At 30.2% G+C, this 20,664-nt stretch overlaps 1 protein-coding gene across 2 annotated transcripts; it reads right to left on the reverse strand.

Moving 5' to 3' along the window:
* Window positions 1-23: 23 nt before the first annotated feature.
* Window positions 24-4,512, reverse strand: LOC130979156 (uncharacterized). Of its 2 annotated transcripts, XM_057902521.1 has the most exons (7): window positions 4,114-4,512; window positions 3,164-3,415; window positions 1,037-1,125; window positions 860-954; window positions 616-764; window positions 428-509; window positions 24-287 (listed from the first exon to the last, which is right to left on the reverse strand). In XM_057902521.1, exons 3-7 carry the CDS (start codon window positions 1,071-1,073, stop codon window positions 174-176), a joined length of 477 nt encoding a protein of 158 aa, XP_057758504.1. In that variant the 5' UTR covers window positions 1,074-1,125; window positions 3,164-3,415; window positions 4,114-4,512; the 3' UTR covers window positions 24-173. The 2 variants fall into 2 exon arrangements, with proteins under 2 accessions (XP_057758504.1, XP_057758503.1); XM_057902520.1 differs by lacking the exon at window positions 3,164-3,415.
* Between the last annotated feature and the right edge of the window lie 16,152 nt (window positions 4,513-20,664).

Below are 20,664 nucleotides of genomic sequence, written 5' to 3' on the forward strand. Positions count from 1 at the left end.
TTTTTCCAAGCACTTAGCATAAGTTATCAATATGTTAATCTTTCATAAATTATTAGTCTGCTAAAGAGAAAAGGAAGAAAATGCCAAGTTGCTTGAGTCGGTTCTAGATGCATCAACGATAGTGTTACAATATTATAGTATATGCTTATATGGTACATGTAATGTAAGTATAGTTATGGGGCTTTACGGAGAAACAAAGCCAAAACATAGCAGAGAGCCGAATCAACGGTTGATAAGGCGACAATAAGTAGCGCAACAAGAACAAGCGTCAGAGTTGCAGTCCTCAGCTGCAAAGGATTAATATAAAAATGCATGTGATGATTAAACACACATTGTAACTTGAACAATATACAGTATACGAGTAACCGGCAATCATCTCTATGATGTGTAAATATAAAAACATAAATAATAAACAAATGAGACATACCGTAGAACTAAAGCTTGGCCACTCTATGTACTTTAGTTGGCTAGGTTGCTCAATCAAAAATACAAACAAAGATTTTAGCCCCCTGGACAAAAACACACATTCTTATCCAACATGATTGCATTTTCCTATGGAATTCATGAAAAAAGTCAGTAATTCAATTATAAAGACAAATGAAGTTTCACAAATACCATAAGGTTTCCTTGATCAATGTTAGCAGAAAGGGTTCCTGAGCCAAACCATCATCAGAACGTAGATGATGACCATTACTCGCCGCATACATCACAAATTTGGTATGAATGGGGTCTGCATATCTTGGTTTAATCTTCAAATTACAAATCTGCCAACAAAAATTATGATTACCGGGATGGTACGAAAGAAAATCTTGGTTTAATTAAATTACTGCTAGGAGTGCATGCAGGAGAGAATAATTACATTTGCTGGTGGAAGAGAAACATCTCTGCCATAATCAACTCTCCCCAAAAACTTTGATCTAAGATAATTAGTTTCTCTAATTTGACGAAAGAAACCTACAATATATCAAGAAAGATTGAAGTTAAACAGAGAGAAAAATAACCATAATATGTAGAAACCAACATGATTAGAAATAACCTGAGTAGTTCACTGGTAACACAGAAAGACTTGCCATTTGTGATTCAAAGTTTTCTACTCAATCATAACCAAATTCGAAACTTGAATACCTGCATGACTTTAACTTTGTTATTAAACGTTGGCATATACTCAACTTCAAAATCCACTCGTGTTTCTTGTGTATTAGCATGTTAAAAGTTGAGACACTTGACAGAAGAAAAGTAGGCATAATGTATTGGACAAAATAAAAGAAGAAATAAGGATTTGATCTGTTAGACTAATTTATGGCCCATGAGATTGATTCTCATAAGTCAAAGTGCTTTACACCATAGGCAACATAAATATCATGCATTGCCAAAGATTAAACATACACATAAGATTCTGACAAAATATGCATTAAGTACTTGCAACTTATGCTTCTGTAGATGCTTACAATGAACTTACTCTATTATATACGTTAAAAAATTAACAATTATTATTATTAGGCCAGGTCATGTTGGCTATTGAGAGAAGACCGAAAGAACATCTGGTTAGGAGAGAAGAGCAGATGGGAAATATCCCGATGATTAAGGCCAAAGGGACGCCTAAGAAGACCTTGAATGAGTTGATCAAAAGAGATATAAGCATAAATGGGCAAAGTTCAGACATCATTTATGACAAGGTGCAATTTCGTTGTCTGATCCATGTAACTAACTCTACCTTGTGGGCTAAGTCTTATTATTATTGTTGTATATAGGGTGGAAAACAAACCATTCTACACTTTTCCCCCTTCCTTATGATTTATTTTATCTGTAATAATAAACAAGCAAAATAAGCAAAGTCTAGATTACGAGAGTCCCTCGGAGTCTTGATCATGATAACATAGACAAGCTCTATTTGGATCTCCCAATTAGTTCACAATACTGCAGTACAACACAGACATTGTTAACAAAAGACCAACAATTTAATACATGTTCAAGGGAAAACTCAAACACAACTGTTAATGTTACAGTAACATGTCCATTAGTCTACAGTTTTAACATTTCTCAGATAAATAATCACCTATTAGCTAAATAAAAGTTCAAATTGATCAAAACCTCAACAACTATACAAAATTTGGTGATTATATTCCCTAACATAAGTCTATTCAACTATGCCCCTAATGTAAAATTTTGACATAGATAAACAAATGGTACATGAAGCATGGACAGAACAGTTGGAACATAAAAGTGTTGAGAATTAAATAGAAAAAAAAAATAATTTCATCAGGGTTTAGGACACATAAAAAACAAGATAAAGGAATTTTTCATTTTCTTTTTTACTTTGAAGAAGTTTGAAAATATTACCAGGTTAATTAACATGAAAAATAAAATCCACAATCTAATAACCAATTAATCATAAGAAATACTTGATATCACTTGCACCATGCCATGCAATTTCTAAGGTGAAGACCCAAGCAACCTCAGGTAACAGGTCATCTTTTATCACAAATAATTGCTTACTTGCCTATAAATTGCTCGGATTGTTTTCTTTAACAACTATATTTCTCTTTCCTGCATAAATTCATTCAAGCCTCCAATCCTAAACTTTGCCATGTTGGACACAGCACTAAAACAATTACCAAATGGTTCTTAATCATTATCTGATTGACAGGAAATCACTTGAACCCATAGTTTTTTATTGCAGATGGTGGCTCATGAAGGTGAGCCAAAAATCCACCATAAAATTATGGTGGATAGTGTTAGATTACCTAAAAAATACATGGATATGCACCGAAAAAAAATGTAGAAAACTTGCAAATTTAATAAATAATAAAATCTATTCAATTTAACCAATTTTCTACTCATAAGGCATCCAGTTAATACAGCAAATGTAGTAGCAAATTCAACAAATGAACATAACATCAAGTCATAACACACCAAACATAAGATATAGAACTTAAAAACTACAACCTCAAAAGAAAGACCAAAGCCATAATGAAACTGAACCTATGTCTTGAAGTATACATAATGAGCAGAACCTATGTAAATTGGAAAACAAATTGGAAAAAGAGAGGTTTATAATTTATAACACTGAACCTATTATGTAAATGAAAGGGGAAGCAGGGGAAAGGAAAAAAGGCTAGGAACACTGGAACAGATACTAAGTTATGAACCAGAGAGAGGGAACCTGTGGCTTGCAGCTGCGAGGAGTGCTGGCGAACAGCGGCGGTGAGCAGCTAGCCAGCGAGTAGCAGTGAGACAGCTTGCAGCGGCTTCGGCAGAAGGCAGAGAGAATAGCAGAGAGGGAAGCTAGAGGAGGAGGAACTGGAGCCGGATGGTGCTGCCTGGCGCGCCACCGACAGTTCTTCCAGCAGCAGTGCAGCCCAGAGAGATAGAAGAGAGTTTTGGCAAGGTTGCGAGAACCGAACCGGTCATTGAACTGGTCGAGTGACGGGTTCAATGGTTCAATGGTCCAACCAGAGTCGACCCATAGTCGAACCGATTTAATTAAATATACAATAAAATTATTAAAATTCAATATATAATTTCAGATATTCAAATTCAATAATTTCTAAACTAATTTTAAAGTTTCACAATTTCACATAATAACTTGTTCATAATTTATTATTAAAAGTTTACAAAATAAAAAATTTATAATTAATTTCTAAGTTCAAATCAATTTGTCAGCAATAATACTCATCACATCAGCAACAAGAATTCAGAATAAAAAATAGTTCAATAACTTTTAATAAGAGCATCATTTCTATTTCACATAAAGGACTGAATAGTAGAGGTCCTCAAACCAAGAAGCACATAGTCCTAACACAAAACAAAGTTCAAATTCAATTACAAATTCCTAAACCTGCTGAATATAAAAGATCCAAAGCATATAATCATATTAATCAGCATCATGGTTCTGACTTCTGAATCCAAACTAAACTGAAAACACATAAGCGACAAAAACTAAATTGAATCCAATTCCAAAGTCAGAATCCAAATTAAATTGAATTCAGAATCACATCAACATTCAACAAATTAAATAAACAATCCAATTCCAAACTCAGAACAAAAACTCAGCTCAGAATCTTAAAAATTAATTGAAAAAAAAAAGATGAAATTGAAGAAGCATTGGCTTACCGGAGAGATGGCGAGAGATGAACGGCGATGACAGAGTGAGTTCGGAGAGTGTGAGACTGAGTGAGCTAACGGTGACAGTGAAAAGAAGGGGCGACAGCCAAAAACGACGAGGAGCAGAGAAGCAGAAACGACGCACGGTGAGAAGGGAGAAGCAGCGACGACCCACGGCGAGGAGAGGAGGAACGATGAGAAGAGGGCCACGCAGATAGCACCCACGGTCTGTCTCCGCCGGCGGCGACAGCACGTTCTACCGGAGGAGAAGAGTTCGGTTATGAATTTGAAGAGGGATGGGGGCTGATGGCTGGGTTCCCAGAAGGTTTAGGGTTGGCCGGTTGGGTACTTGCGTTGAGTTAGAGAGAAAGGGCTGGGGGGATGGGGTTGTTTGAGCAGGGCCGTTTGAAAGTTTCAAAAGCAAATTTTTTAAAATTATCTTATCAAAATTAGTAATATTAATATTTGATATAATTTTTAAAATTAAATTATTAATTTTTAAAAAATTATTTAAAATTTTATAAAAAATAAAAAAAATAATTTTTTATAATAAAATTTTTTAAATAAATATTTTTAAAATTATAAATTTAAATATAAAATAATTTATTTATAAATTATTTTTAATATAAATATTTATTTTTTAAATTATTTTTTTAAAAAAGATTTAATTAAACTGTTTATCTAAATTGTGTCTAAGTATTTCTATTTTTTTTCTTCGTTAATATTTGTATCAAATTTTATTTTAGCCTATAATATTTTAAATATTTTAATTTTGTTTTAAAAATTAAATAAATTTAGTATTATTTTATTATTAAATTTGACATTAATAATTAACAGAATGAATAACATATAATTAGTTAAGTCATATTTTTTTGTGTTAAAAAAATATAATCAAAATTTTTTATAATACTTTTTCTCTTTAAATTTCTTTTTATACAAAACTCCAAATTCTAATATTCAACCATCGATACTTCAAAATCAAGGAAATAATTTTTTAGTGATCATTAATGAATCGATTTTACTTACATACTAAAATAAAATGTTATTGGTTCTTTAATATATAAATTGTTTGTGTCAAACTTAATAGTGGAATAACATTGAACTCGCTTAAAATTTTTTTGGGATTAAAATAGAACCTTTGGAACTTTTTGGAATTAAGATAAGACATTTGAAACATTAGGGACAAAATTAAAATTCGCCAAATATTAGAGACTAAAATAATACTTTATCTTTTTTTAAATCAGACAGCGCTCTTTTAAAGGGGTATACCACCAAACCGGTAACATTAAAAAAATTGGTTAGTTCTGACGATTCATCACTTAATTCGATTCGGTCAGTTCTTAGTGTTAACTGAATCAGTTTACCAAACAATTTTTAGTATTAACTGAATTGGTAGATGATTCATTCCCAGATAATCTTTTTCTCTATGATTTTTAGAGCGATAGAGAAAAAGAGGTAGTCCAGTGTGATTAATAATGTAGGATTGTTAGTTGATTTTAGGATCAATTATGTCCACTTGACTTTACCCTCCGATGTTAGAAAAAAACTATGCGAAATTAACCTTTTGTAATTACCATGTTGTGGTCAATGATCTAGATAGGAAGCCTTGACTCTTAATTCTTGTAACGAGTGCCTTTTAGCATTTGATTTCTTTGTTTGATCTTTACTTTTTTGCACTTTTAATTTCTTGTTTCATATTATCAAAACCCTAAAATTATCTCATAACCAATAATATACACACTTCCCTGCAATTTATTGAGAGACGATCTAAAATTTAAATACTCTTGATTTTTATTGGTTTGCACTTGTGACAAACAAATTAAACTTTGATTGAAGGTTGATTGTTGGTTTAGATATATACTTGTTACGAGATTATTTTTGTAAAATTTCAAACTGACGATTTCCCTACGTCATCCACTCAACCATGTTTAATGATGAATGTAAGCTAGAATCATGGTGAAAATTATGTGATTTGGTGGCTAGATATTGGAACTGAATGTTGAGAAAAATTGATTACCGAAAAGATTGAAAAATTAGTTAAAAATCAAGTAGAATATGATAAATTTTTTTATGAGTTTGCTTCAGTTTCTTGGAGAACAAGAAACCCTAATATTTTGATTATTTTGTGACTAAAATATAAATAAGAAAAAGTTTAAGATTAAAAATTAATTAAAAAAAAGTTTACAGGTTAAAATGAAATTTTCAAAAGTTAAGCAGTTAAAGTGCAATATTCAAAAAGTTTGGCGGTCAAAATATATTTATAAAAGTTTGAAGGAACTAAATATTTAACTGAATATTAGCTCTAAAATATTATAATATATTATTTTCATTTTTATTTGAATAATTATCTTATTAATAAAAGATATAATATAACTAAAAGTGGCAAACAGATAAATTTTTCTAAAAGTTTTAGAAGACAAAACTAAACTCAAGATTGTATGATTTTCTCTTTCATAAAACATTTAGGAAAAAGACGAGAGAATAGTGCGAAGATAATGTAAGATGTTGAAAAAAAGAAATTAAAAGGATAGTAAAAGAAAAGAAAAGAGAAATGATAAGAAACTTTTTAAATGTTTGTTTGCTGCTAGAAGTGCAGTAGAGATATGGTGGTAAGCCCAACTGGAGTAGCTTCTAGAAGTGAAATTTTACATACTTCAGTTGGAAAAGCAGTGCTTGTAAGTACTTATAGAGGTTATGTTTGGCATACTTCAGCTGGAGAAGCAGCTCCTATAAGACAGAGGTTCTTACAGAGGTTATGCGACTGGAATGCCATATCTGACCAAGGGAGTTAGATTACATCGGAAGTGGATAGAAACCAATAAATGAACTCATTACCTGCACTAGGAATAGACATACATCATAATTGTTTGCACATATTGTTCTGTCATATGTTTCTATCATTCTTGTGTGTGTATGCTTCCTAATTGATTGTTTCTCTGTACCTTTGGTTGTTAAGATTTGTATGTTTTTTGTGGTTTATTACTGTTGACTAAGTATAACATAAAATGAACTTAACTAACTACCCCGACCCTACTAAGGACTTTCTAATTCTTACCCCTTCTTTTTTCCCATTCTGATAGAAATAGAAATTCTGTTCTATGAGCTTTCACATCCTTATATATAGGAGGATCCGATATTCCATAGTTTCTATATAGTAGTTGGGGACCCTCGAGTACGCCTATATGTGTTACACGACCATCCTTTTCTACACCCTATAGATACCCCGTACTTCGACCCGGATGCATCGTACGAGTTTTTGCTGTCATGGCTTGATCTAGACGCACCCCACCATCCTTTTCTGGATAGACTTGGACATTCTATTCCAGCACAGCTAGTGGACCTGGTAGTTCCTGAGCCTGATCCAGTTGAGGAGTTTGTTCCTGCACCTTATCCTGATTGGGACTTTTCTTTTCAAGTTGATGGTATCATCTTCGTTAGGCACACATTCAGGGGATCAGTCAAGACCTCCAGCAGAGGAATTGGATCACATACTAGCGGACGGATTTGTGTTTGTGAGTGACCCTACACACATAGACATCTACAGTGATGGTAGCATTAGGAGTTCCTATGAGACAATAGTGATTTCTCATGATGATAAGGACCTGGAAGAGGATTCAGAGATGGTAATAATTTTGTCATCTGATAGCGACAGTTAGGGTACAATAGCATGTTTTAATGGCACTACAGCTTAGAATTGGTGTTTTGGTTTAGACTCTCATTTTTGGTTAAATTCACAAAGAGATAAGAGTTTGTTAGACTTGCTAGACTAGTTCAAAAGTCAGACTAGGGACTTCTTCTATGGGGCAGGCCCGGAGTGTTGAATGTATATATATAGTTATAGTTATAGTTATGAGTAAATGCTGTATGAAAGGATGTAGTATTGACTTCTTTTTTATAATGTTCTTGTTCTGTATATAATGTTCATGATGTATATTATGAGTTTAATTTTTTTGTATTTTATTTATTCTTTTATTTTTATATTCATGTATGTTGATTCGATTATCCGTATTCTTTTGTATATAAAAAAAATTTCCAGCAAAATCCATCATGTGCTAACAAGGTTACAGGCTTAATATTAAATAGTAGTTATATTAAGAAAGCAAGTTGGTAACACTCAATTTTCGGTATGTTTATGATGTACTGAAAATTGGATCATTACAATATCCTTAAACCACAAGTCTTGCCTTGTTTCTTGTTGTGCTTCCATCTTTTTCCAATTTATTTTTAAAAATTCACTTAGTTTGAGTCACTTTCTTTTTAGTTTGATCAAGTACAAGAGCCCACACATTATTTTTCTTAAATTGTTGTAGCTCCTCTTCTATAGCCTTGATCCACGAGGGGTCTCCAAGTGCTTCTTCCATATTTTGAAGTTCAATTTGAGAGACTAGAACTAAATTATTCGGCTCCATTTTTCTTCTACAAGAAGATAATTGTGACACATTGAGATGGATCTCCAATGATAAAATCTTCTGGATAATTATTCAAAATTCTTTTTTCCCTAGGTGTGAAAGTCTTATGGACAGATTCGGATATAAATAGGTTCAAGTTGCTATCAGTTCCAAAATTCTCAGTAATTTCAAGAGATAAAATATGATTATCTCCTCCAGAATTGTCTATCACAGCATTTTCTGGAATAACTTGCAGTGAATCAGATTGATCTAGGATTTAAGTCTCATTTCTGATATCCTCAATTGTAATACCTGCTATATCATTTTCAAGAATGGTTAAAGCCACATTAGTATCATAAAATGTAACATGCATGGTTTTGTTTACAATCCTAAAGTCCTTAGGATATACTCTATATACTTTGTTTGTTGTGAAATAACCAACAAAAATATATTCATATGTTTTGGATCAAATTTGTCTAAATTATTTTTACTGTTCAAAACAAAACACTTTCATAAAAAAAAACATGAAAATATTTAAGATTAGAAGGTGTTCATTTTTCCAAGCTCATATGAAGTTTTTTTCAAAAACTTCTTAGTTATGATTCTATTCAAAATATAGCATAATGTATTACAACTTCAACCCATAAAAATTTTTGTACACCACTTTCATATTGCATAGTTCTTGTTTTTTTTTATGACTTTTATTTCTTCTTTTCACAATATTATTTTGTTGTGATATTTTTTAACAAGATAAGTTATGTAAAATATCAAATTCATTACAAAAAATTTAAAATATTAATTTTTAAATTATTTTTTTATGGTCGTTTCTAATTGAAATAATTTTCAAATCTTTTTTATTTTTAATTTTTTAAATCTTCTTATTAAATTTTTCAAAAGTTAAAAATACATCACGCTTATATCTTTGTAAGTAGGAATCGATCTATCGGTGAGATACATCATCGTCAATATTAGTCTACCAGCATCATCTGATTCTCGGCCACTAACGCCACCAGCACCAACAAAACCACGAAAAAGATAGGGATGGAGATAATAATGACGACAACTTCATCTCGAACGATTACATATAAACCAGATAATTTCTATATAATATCCTTGTATTTTCAGGTGGATGTTTTATTTATTTTGTTTCATTGTATTTCAATTTTAAATAATCCAGTAACTTTATTATTTATCGGTTATATTTAAATTTAATGGTATAATATGTATTCGAATAAACAGTTCAGGATCTCTTCTATATATATATATATATATATATATATATATATAACCCACACTTTTATTAGTCGTTAGTGAATAAATAATATTTAGAAAAATTAAAAAAAATCAGTATTAGTGATAGCTATATTACAATAATTTCATACTTTTTTTTTGTAACAACAAGCCATCAATAAAATAAAAATAAATTTATGGCTCTTTCGACTATTGATAATATTAATCGAAATTTATCAATGGCAAATTTGTTGATGATTTAGTCGTCAGTAATCAGTAATGGAGTTTGAAATAAAATTTTTGGGATAAAAAATTTAACATAAAAATTTAATAATAATATTTATATTAAAACAAAATTTATAAATATAATTATTTTTTAAGTTTGTTACTAATAAGATAATAAATAAATAATTTTACAAATAAAAAATATAAAATAATTTATAATGGTATTTTTCGAGTCTTTAGTGACATGAAATTTTCAATAATTGAATCAGAACTAAAATTTTTAGTAATTTATAATATTTATTGAATTTTTTTATCAATTTATACAAATACAATAATATCATACTTATTAAATATTCTAATATTTTTTATCATATAAAAGATTAAATTAAATAAATAATAAAATATAAAATAATATTAAATTAAATAAATAAAAAATACCTAATATTAAATAAATAAATAAATAATTTTTATATTTGTTAGATGATCTTTTTTATTTTTATTTTTTTTGTTAGATAACTTTTTTATTTAATTTGATTTTATTTTTTAATTTTGATATGTTGTAAAAATCATATAAAGGCTCACTCAATTTAGTCCAAATCTAACATATTTTTAATATTTAAAACTAATAACTATTGTATAATAAAAACAAAAAATAAAAATTAAATCTAAGTATTTTAAATCATAATAAAATATTTGAGTCAATTAAATTATTTTTTATTTTATAAAAAAACATTACTAATTTTTTTATAAAAAATTAGAAGACTATAATCCTATTGTCTAAGTCTCAACTAAACTCCATCCCTATCTGCAATATTCGCGCTTCTTGTGGCTGGTTTTTTTGGTTATGGAGGAGGTGAAAGTGTTATGCCGGTTTATGGAAGATGGGGGTTCTACACCGTTATGTGGGACAGCTTTTTGTTCAGAGTTGGTGTGTAAAAATCGGACCCTCCGAATTCTTTGTTTCCAAAAATTTAAAAGCAAATCGGAGGGTCCGTTTTGCTTGGAGGAGATGAAACTCACAGAATGAAATTCGGACCCTGCGATTTCTCCGTAACAAATCGGATAGTCCGTTTTAGTCGTTGGTTTTTTTTTTTGAAGTAGCTTGTAGTAGTCGCTTGGTTCGACTTGTGCAGGAATATTTTTTTTAATTTAGAGTAAATAAAATCGGACGGTCCATTTTCATTACTATACATTATTTTTGAATTAGGGTTAACAATTCGGTTGGTCCGAGTTGTGGGTTTATATATATAGTTGTGAAGGTGTGCGAACTGTAGACAGCCAACCATATCTCAGTTTCTTCATCTTCTTCGACTTCTCTTATTCTTTCTTAGGGTGTGGGGTCTGTAAACTTGGGTTGGAAAAAAAGTTGTTGATAAAGTTTTTGTTTTTGTTTAAGTAAATGACAGGGATGGATGATAGAGTCCTTTTAAAAGTGTATTATTTTGGTAAGATTTTGTTGCAGATGCCTGAAGGAGTAAAATTTGTTTGTCAAGATCCGTTAGATGTTATTATTTCCTTCACAATTTCATTTGAAGAGCTTAAAGGCGTGATTTGTGAGAAGATAGATTCCGAGATGTTAAGGAAAATATCATGTATTTTGTACAGATATCTTGTACCAATTTTTGGTGGATTCGTTCAATTTCAGACCAAATATATAACGGACGAAGCGAGCATGCAAGAGATGTTTTCAATGTATATTGAAAGTTGTGCTCAAATCTCGTTCATCGAGTTTTACATTGAATTCGAACAATTTGAGGCCGACCGAAATATTTTACGGGAAGACTACAATAGTGACAGTGAGGAAGAGTTCGAAAGCACTTACAAAGTTGTTGGTCCAGACAGAGATGAAGAGCAAGGTGACGACAATGTGGCTTCGAATGTGACAGACGTGGCAAATGCACTAGCGAATGAGGTGTCTTTTGAAGAGCCATCTTTCATGCGTGTTTTGGATCTGGAAGCCATGCATGCTCCAGAATTTTCGGGCTATATGAGTGCAGTTACTCAATCTATGATTTGTAAAAGAGTTTATTTAGTCAAGTTTGAGAAAAAAATATTTTGAAATAAATAGTATTTAGTAATCGGTATTTATTTAGTTATTTAGTTAATTAGGATTTATTAATAAGTGTTTATTACGGTATTTAATAAGTTATTTAGGGTATTAGTATTTATTTTTAATTATTTAGTTACTTTGTATTTATTTAGTTATTTAGTTAATTAAGATTTATTAATAAGTATTTATTATGCTATTTATGAAGTTGTGTAGGGTATTGGTATTTATTTTTAGTTATTTAACTAATTTGTATTTTCTTAGTTATTTAGTTAATTAGGATTTATTAATAAGTATTTATTATGCTATTTATGAAGTTGTCTAGGGTATTTGTATTTATTTTTAGTTATTTAGTTAATTTATATTTATTTAGTTATTTAGTTAATTAAGATTTATTAATAAATATTTATTATGCTATTTATGAAGTTGTCTAGGGTATTGGTATTTATGAAGTTTTATTCAATTATAGTCATTAAAACACAGTTTGGGTTTTGACTATTTATAATTCTTCGACTATCATTACTCCTACTAGAATCACCAGATACAAACCCTCCAGAAGTACTCGAGTAGGTAAGAAATGGATACCTTACGTCAAACGAATGCCTACCCACCATGAAGTCGGCCTGCTGACCATGTTGTGCTTGGCCGGCATCTGAGGCCATGAACCCAAGCAATTGGTTAAAAGAACCTCCGTCTCCTGAGTCAAACTGTGGCGTATCCCAATGCTGCTGATGTATTGGGAACGATGTAGGAAACTATGTCTGAGGTACATATTGGCCTGTGGAATGACGTTGTTCTTCTTGCGGTGGAGACGGAGGTGGAGGTTGAGATGGCGGTGAACCACCGGTGACTGTGGCTATTGCTCTTCATTATGATCATCCATAACCTGGTCACCCTCAACATCCTCTTGGACTGCAAGATCTGACAAGTCCAAGTGATCGCCATACTTTGAATGGTAACAGTACATATAAGTATCTAACGGCTGCTGCATTGCCATGGTCTCCTCAGTAAGAACGTGACTATACTTGTTGTCTACTGCATCACCCAAAATGAATGAGACGTGGCTGTGGCCCAGTTCAGATTCTTAGGGCCAGTTAAGACTTCTCCGTGTGCGCGGTCTAGACTCCATTCCTGATGAGGAACTCCCTAAACGAAACCAAACTGTCGTCTAAACCTGTCGGTAGTATGCCATTCAACACACTCAAAAGATACGAACGGCACCGTTGCACTCCAAATCACCGAGTGCATGTAGATGTCAGCAGGTATTATGTCCGAATCAATACGATCAACAGAATATATAACCCACAAAAACTGGTAACAGTAGAGCAAGCAAATAATTAAAATCCAAATAACTAAATCACTAACCTGACCCAAATACAACATTAATGCAAACAGACCTGGCCTTCCTGAAGATCATCAATGGTCTTTCTAAAATGAGCAAGCTTAAGATATTTATAGACTCGGTCTCCACGCTCCCAGTTACGCCACCTAATATAACGCATCTCATTAACACAGTTGGATTCTAGATATGAAGATACCAGGTAAATGTAAGATAATGTTACCTGTTTGTAAGCGAAAAACTGCGAGGTTCCCTAGGAACCGGGGCTAGATGTGGTAGGCAAATCCATGCCCAACACATTAGAAGTGTTAGCGGCCCATGATTTCCTTACAGTCAAATCGTGATGTCCTGCATAAACTCCTGTACAGGTGTGCTAGGCATGCTGATCCCCAACTGTACTGTCCAATACTAGCAAAATGACTCAGCAGAGGCAGATACTTCCAGTGGATAGATGCCCCAGTCTTGTCTTCAAACAAGATCGTACCGATCAACAACATGATGTGGCACTTAACGTACACCTGTATACTGTTTTCATCAGTCAGTTGTATCCGTTCTTTTAAATTTCGTAGTCACGTCAGTTTTATGCCGCTTCCTCGACAATCCGACTTTCTCAGTGCGACCCCAAATTGGTGCAGACACTACGCCTCTAAGGCATCAAAACTACTCAAAGTCATTCCTGTCACTGGAAGGCCATCGGTCGGAAGACCAAAGATCAGAGCCACGTCTTTCAGTGTCACGGCACATTCACCAACCGGAAGGTGAAAGGTATGTGTGTCCGGGTGCCACCTTTCCACTAAAGCATTTACCAGTGCTTACTGACATTGAACTACACCAATCTAACTAACATGGTAAAACTCAGTTGATCGTAAATGCTCCTCCACTCTCTCATTGTACCGATCTGAAGGGACATGGTGATTACATGTCAACATCCGTAAAGCCTACAAAAGCATAGCAAAAGCACGATTCAAATTACACAACTATCATACATAATTTTAAAAAATCTAATTAAAACATATAATTAAATTGAATCCAATTTATTAGGTAGTAACATTTTCATCTCTAATTTTAATTAATATACATAGAGCCTATATCTAACTTACTGAATTTAATAGTCACTAATACATACTTTCACTTTCTATCTAACTAATAATGTTCCAATGAAATAATAATAAAACCTCAACTAAAATAATATACTTCTGTACAATAAAATGCTAACAGGAAACAAGTAATTACTACAAAAAATATAAATATATTATACTTTACAGATTCTAATTACTATTTGAAATTATCAACATTGTTCTAAAAAAATATACACCGAAATTATTCTAAAATTATAATTTTTAGAATTAATTATACCAGGTAACTAATTAATTATTGTTTCTAACATTATTACAAAAAATTATAAACAAGTCATTTTTAATACTAATCTATTATATTGAAAAAAAATTTCTAAACAAGAATTACTTACATTTAAAGAGACATGTAACTATTATTTAAACATATAACTATAAATTCTTAAAATTAATTGTAACACTTAACTAATTTACTTTAATTTCAAATAAATTTACAAAAATTTATAGACTCATCATTCTTAAAACTGATCTATTTATATTCGAAAAAAATTTCTAAACAAAAATTGTTTTTGTATATAAATCCACTTATCTAACTATTATTTACATACATATTCCTAAATTTTTAAATTTAATTAAAACATTTAACAACTAAACAAAAATTACCTATTAAACATATATATACTTCTAAGAATAAAACTCAAAATAGTCCCTGATAATTACCTCGAGACAACGAGATCTTTAACAAAAAAAAAAAAATCCAACCTGACCCTGATAATTACCTCGAAAGGACAACAAAATTTCTGTGCCAAAAAAAAATTCAGATTATTTTTTTTTTTGCACAGGGGCTAATCAGTTCCAAAAAAATTATCAGAGATCGAATTAGGTGTTTTTTTTTTCTTGAGGGTCTCGTTGTCCTTTCGAAGTAGTTGTCAAGAGTCGAATGGAGTATTCACTCTATAACTATTATTAAAATATATATTACTAACTTTCTACAATAATTAACCGGGAACTACTTCTAATATATTAGAACCAAAAAATTTCGAAAAAATTAAATTTTTTTTAATAATCCATTACATTACAAATCTTAGATATTCTAAACAATAGCCAACTTTAAACATTTATTTTTAAATTTTTGTGAATAAAATTATGCACTAAGCCACATATACATATCTCATTTAAATTCCTAACAATCATAACTATAATTAAATTTCTAAACACAATAAATATAATTCTGAAATATATAAAAAAAAATTTAACAAATAAAACTTACATCATCAGAATAGTTGAGATATTTTACCATGTAAAGTTTCGGACGATCAATATTTTTAGATTTTGATTTATTTGACATTTGGATTTTTTTTTTGGGTTCAAACAGCTGAAGCATAAATGGTTGAGGGAGGAAGAAGACGAAGGTTTCGAAATTGGCTGGGTAAGAAAGAAAAAGTAAATTTTCTGGGTACGCATGCAATAGAGCAATAGCGGGGTGGTTGATAGTGTTAAATGGGTACCGTCTCTAAGAACACCACGCCAAGCTACGGATAGCAACAAATCGGACAGTCCGCTTTTGTTGTAGGAACTCGCACGGTCTGAGTTGTGTGCTGCCAGTCGCACGGTCCGAATTCTCCCTTACTTGATACCACACCAATGTAAAACACTCCCTCCTCCCCATATCAGCATCCAGCACCAGCTATGGCTCCATATTAAAATTCAAAAGTATGTATTTATCTTTAGTACTGTTACTTTATATTACATTTTCTTCATTTCATACTATCTGTAGCGAACTTTATCGTTTTATAATGTAAAATAGCACTAAATTTCTAGTTACTAGATTTCTGAGTTGTTTAATAATTTTATTACATTAAATTTTTGTTATAGGTTTTTAAATTTTAGAACTTACGTTAAAAAATCAAACCTTTTTAAAATTAATCTGTCGTTACCGTCGGATTGTGCGTAAAATTATCTAAACGTTTTTTCTAATTTTATTTTATTAATTATGACCGTTTAGAGTCGAATAATTGGGTAATAATTCGGTAATAACTTTAGTTTGGTTATTGTCAAAATCCTTAAAGAATTTTAAACAAAATCTTTCTAACATTAATGTTAACACTTAACATACTCAGTTTATTATTATTATTATTATTATTTGAAATATTAATATTTTCGGTTCCTGTAAAATGACTGACAGCATAATTTCGTTAAAACAATTATTAAAATATATGTAATTTATTTATTGTATTATTTTCAAACGAAAAAAAGTAAGGTTATCTATAACTGACCAAATAAATAAACTGAAAAAAAAAAAAAAACACACCTGAAATGCATATTAATCAGATAACATATAAAGGGGCACATAATAATGTACATGTCAATGGGATTTGTCTTGGACTCTTGGTTATTGAGTTTGATGAGCAGGGTCATGTGATGTTAGAATCAACACACAAGAACCCCATGTGATGAGCTACCCTGTCCACGGTTGTTATGCTTGTCTGCATCAATATCAATATCTATCTTCTATTCATAATGTGTGTGCTATAATATATAATTTAATTTGGCTTCTCTTATATTGGTCCATTATCCTCTGTGACATGATTACATAAGATTTTTCATGCATGATAGCAATATTTCTTCTGATTTTGTTCTGACATATACTAAAAGAAACAATATAGAACTCACTTTTGCCTTTCTAATATGATTTATGTATTATTGAAAATAAAATCATAGTTTGTAAATAGCATGATTTAATGAATCTAAGTCTGATTATGATGGGAATTGCACATCGCCAAAGTCCATGTTCTACTACTTTGTGTTGACTCACAATTGTTATTATATAGTAGACAAAGAAGCCGCGTAAAAAAGAGGATCGAAATCAGTAGTTAATATACTTCTGTGCGATCATTTAAAATATTTGAATAGAAACAAATAAGAGAATATCTTAGGATAAAAATAAAAATGTAAAAAAAACCATCAACTAAACTATGTTTAATTGTAACGAATAAAGAGGTATAAATCTTTAATATTGTTGATAGTTATGTCGAAGATGCATAACATGAAAACTTTTTTTTTGTTATTGTGTTGTTTTCTTGAATTATTTATCTATTTTAAATGTCTGTTATTATTTATTTTATTTTAGTGTGTTGAACTCTTTCATTAAAAAAAATAGAAAAAAAATTTAAATTTCAAGTAATAAATTATACATACAAATCTATGAAACTTGGATATTTTGTTTAGTTAAAAATGTGGGATATATTAAAAAAATAAACTATCATTTTTTTTCATAAAAATTAAAATATTACTATTAAAATATTATATTATATAAAATACTTTAGACGATCTTTTGTATTAATAGTTAATAATACATATTATTATTAAATTCATTTCAAGTATATGAGCAAAAAATTAGATACATAGTAGATGCATAATTATTTTTAGGTATATACATCCAATAAATTTAAAAAATATTTTTTGTTAAGACACCATTAGATAACAAAATGCATTTGTTAGAATAATGTAAAACACACTTTATTTTTCAAAGAATAAATTACAATTTTTACTTATATAATAAATTCAGAATACTAACAAATTTAATTATAAATAAACGAAATTAATTTTATACTTATAAAAGATTTTTTTAAATGACAAAATACCTAAATATTAATTTTATTCATTGATAAATTTGTGAACATTTATATATATATATATATATATATATATATATATATATATAATTGATATGATATTTTCTCATTATAGATTAAAATAACATGAAACAATAGAATCAAATTATTTAAAATTTCATAAATTAAATTTAATTCTCGATGAAAGCTTTGAGTTCAACAACCAGAGTGAGAAAAAAAAATTCAATACAACAAATCATACAGCTAGGCAAAATATCTACAGCTATATAAATTAAATAAATTAATGATATAGAGCCCACTACTTTTCGGTCTTTAATATTATACATGTCATGTTTTATACCGTCCTTAATACACCAGTATATATGTGGAAAGGAGGAAAATAAATAAATTGAATCTCATTTAATTTTAAGGAGCTACTCCTAATTAAAATCAATCTTGATTTTCAATTCCTTTTTATAGGTGATGGGAGCACGTTTGAAACCAACACTACTTCCTAACAAAATTTCACATTCCAATCCATGGTCCTGATAAAGGTTAGATTAAATTATCTGGTTATATTATTACCAAGAACATTACATGTATACTATTTTTTTCAATTTTTTTAGTTATATTTGGAGCAGTCAACTTCATTGTTCCAATAAAGTTTATATAGCAAGATTACTAGATTAGCATTTAGTTGTCTTTATATTTGTTCTCCATTTTATACCTTTTTTTGGTTAAATCTAGACATGAACCATTGAGTATTTGTCGACTAGAAAATAACGATTAATATAATTCCGTCAAAGTTCGATTCATAAATTACTGTAGCCATAAAACTTGTTAGATAAATATTAAACTTCATCCAATCTCAGACAGCAAATAAAAGAAAATAAATATTCTGACAGAAAAATGGAACTAATTAATATTATTCTCATAGAATATTCTTCTTCTGTTTTACTTCAGGTCTATCTATTTAATGGCATATGTGTGTCACATGACTACTTGACTACTTGTATATCTTGATTTTTTTAAATAAAAAAATAAAAATTCCCTGTAACATAACGACGTCTATTTTTGTGCTTCTTTTCTTTTTTTTTTCACATAAATCGTCATAAGAAAACTTAAGATCACTCACTCATTTTTTTAGGGTTTTTAATTTAAATAAAATAAATATATGAATTATCAACTTGGACAAAAACTAAGAAAAATTACATTTTTGTATTATATATCCAACCATATTATTTCGTGGCATAATTGCACGAGATATGGAAAAATTTGGTTTGTTTCTACATCAAACGAGATATGAAACAATAAAAAGGAACTATGTCTATAAATTAGGGGTGGCACCATAACTCAGAGTGGATTGGGCCAGGTTCGAATGCCTAATCAAGCATACTCGTTCAACTCATATTCTTAATATATAATATGAATTTATATATATATTTATGATGAGCGAGTGAAAATCTGAATTTAAACTTTTTTCTATCTTTTACACAAATATTTAGTACACCAAATTAAGTAATTCAATTTGTTAATCACATATAAATAATATTTGATATTATAAAATGTGAAAGAACTAATTACAATTGTATTTGAATAAAAGTAAATTTGTCTTTTAGGATCAGATTAAAAGATTTAATGTGTGAGTAGCTAAGATTTAGATTGAGTACAAAGTTTAAACTCACAAATAAGATTAAGGTGGGATATAACCCTAAATATTGTGATATTTATACTTATTTTATACTTATTTGATACATACTTTTGTTTTTTATTAATTTTTTTCTCTATCTTCTCACAAATGGATAGTAATGAATATATATTTGTGTGTATCCTAATACAAACCTTAGACATAAATTTTTTTTTGACAACACGAGCTCAACATAATAAAGTGAAGCGACAGAAACAAAAGACTCAGACTACAAAGCAACAAACGCAATCTAAACACAATCTCTATTGTTATCTTTGGCATTGTCATCAACAATAAAAGAATCCACACTACTCCACTCTATATAATTGGTCAAACATTTGTGAAACACCTCTTATACATCGGCTTCCTTGTTATTAAATATCCGCTCGTTCCTCTCAAGTCATACATTCCATATAACTGCAAAAAATTATATGTGCCACTTGTTGCGCTCCTTTTTTCTACTAATGACACCTGTCCAACTCTCAAAGTGTTCTTTTAGTTACCCCAGAACAGACCACAGCCTCCCAAGTTCAGAAAGTCATTCACACAACACCTGTCAGATAGACTCAACCAAGAAATAAGTGGCGAATATGTTCAACATCTTTTTTACATAAAATGCACAAGTTATCACCGTGGTTAATAATGCCCAGACTATGCAATCTTTCTTTTATATTTACCCTTTCTATCAAAGCAACCCAAATAAATAACTCCACTCATGGCAAAACCAAATCTTTTCATATGGTTTTGGTGAAACTGTAGCTAGTGATATCCTTCGGCAGCGTTTTTGACTGCACCACCTGCATAAAAGAGTTAGTTGAAAAAATGCCTTCCTTGTCAAACTTTCATACAATTCTATCTTGCGTATCATGTGCTATCTTTACCGGCCTTAAAGACTTCTGCCATTGATCCACTAACTCCAACTCCCATTGGTATAATTTTCGCCTCCACTAGAAGTTC

Source organism: Arachis stenosperma, chromosome 5, assembly GCF_014773155.1.
Source record: "Arachis stenosperma cultivar V10309 chromosome 5, arast.V10309.gnm1.PFL2, whole genome shotgun sequence".
Taxonomy (NCBI): Eukaryota; Viridiplantae; Streptophyta; class Magnoliopsida; order Fabales; family Fabaceae; genus Arachis; species Arachis stenosperma.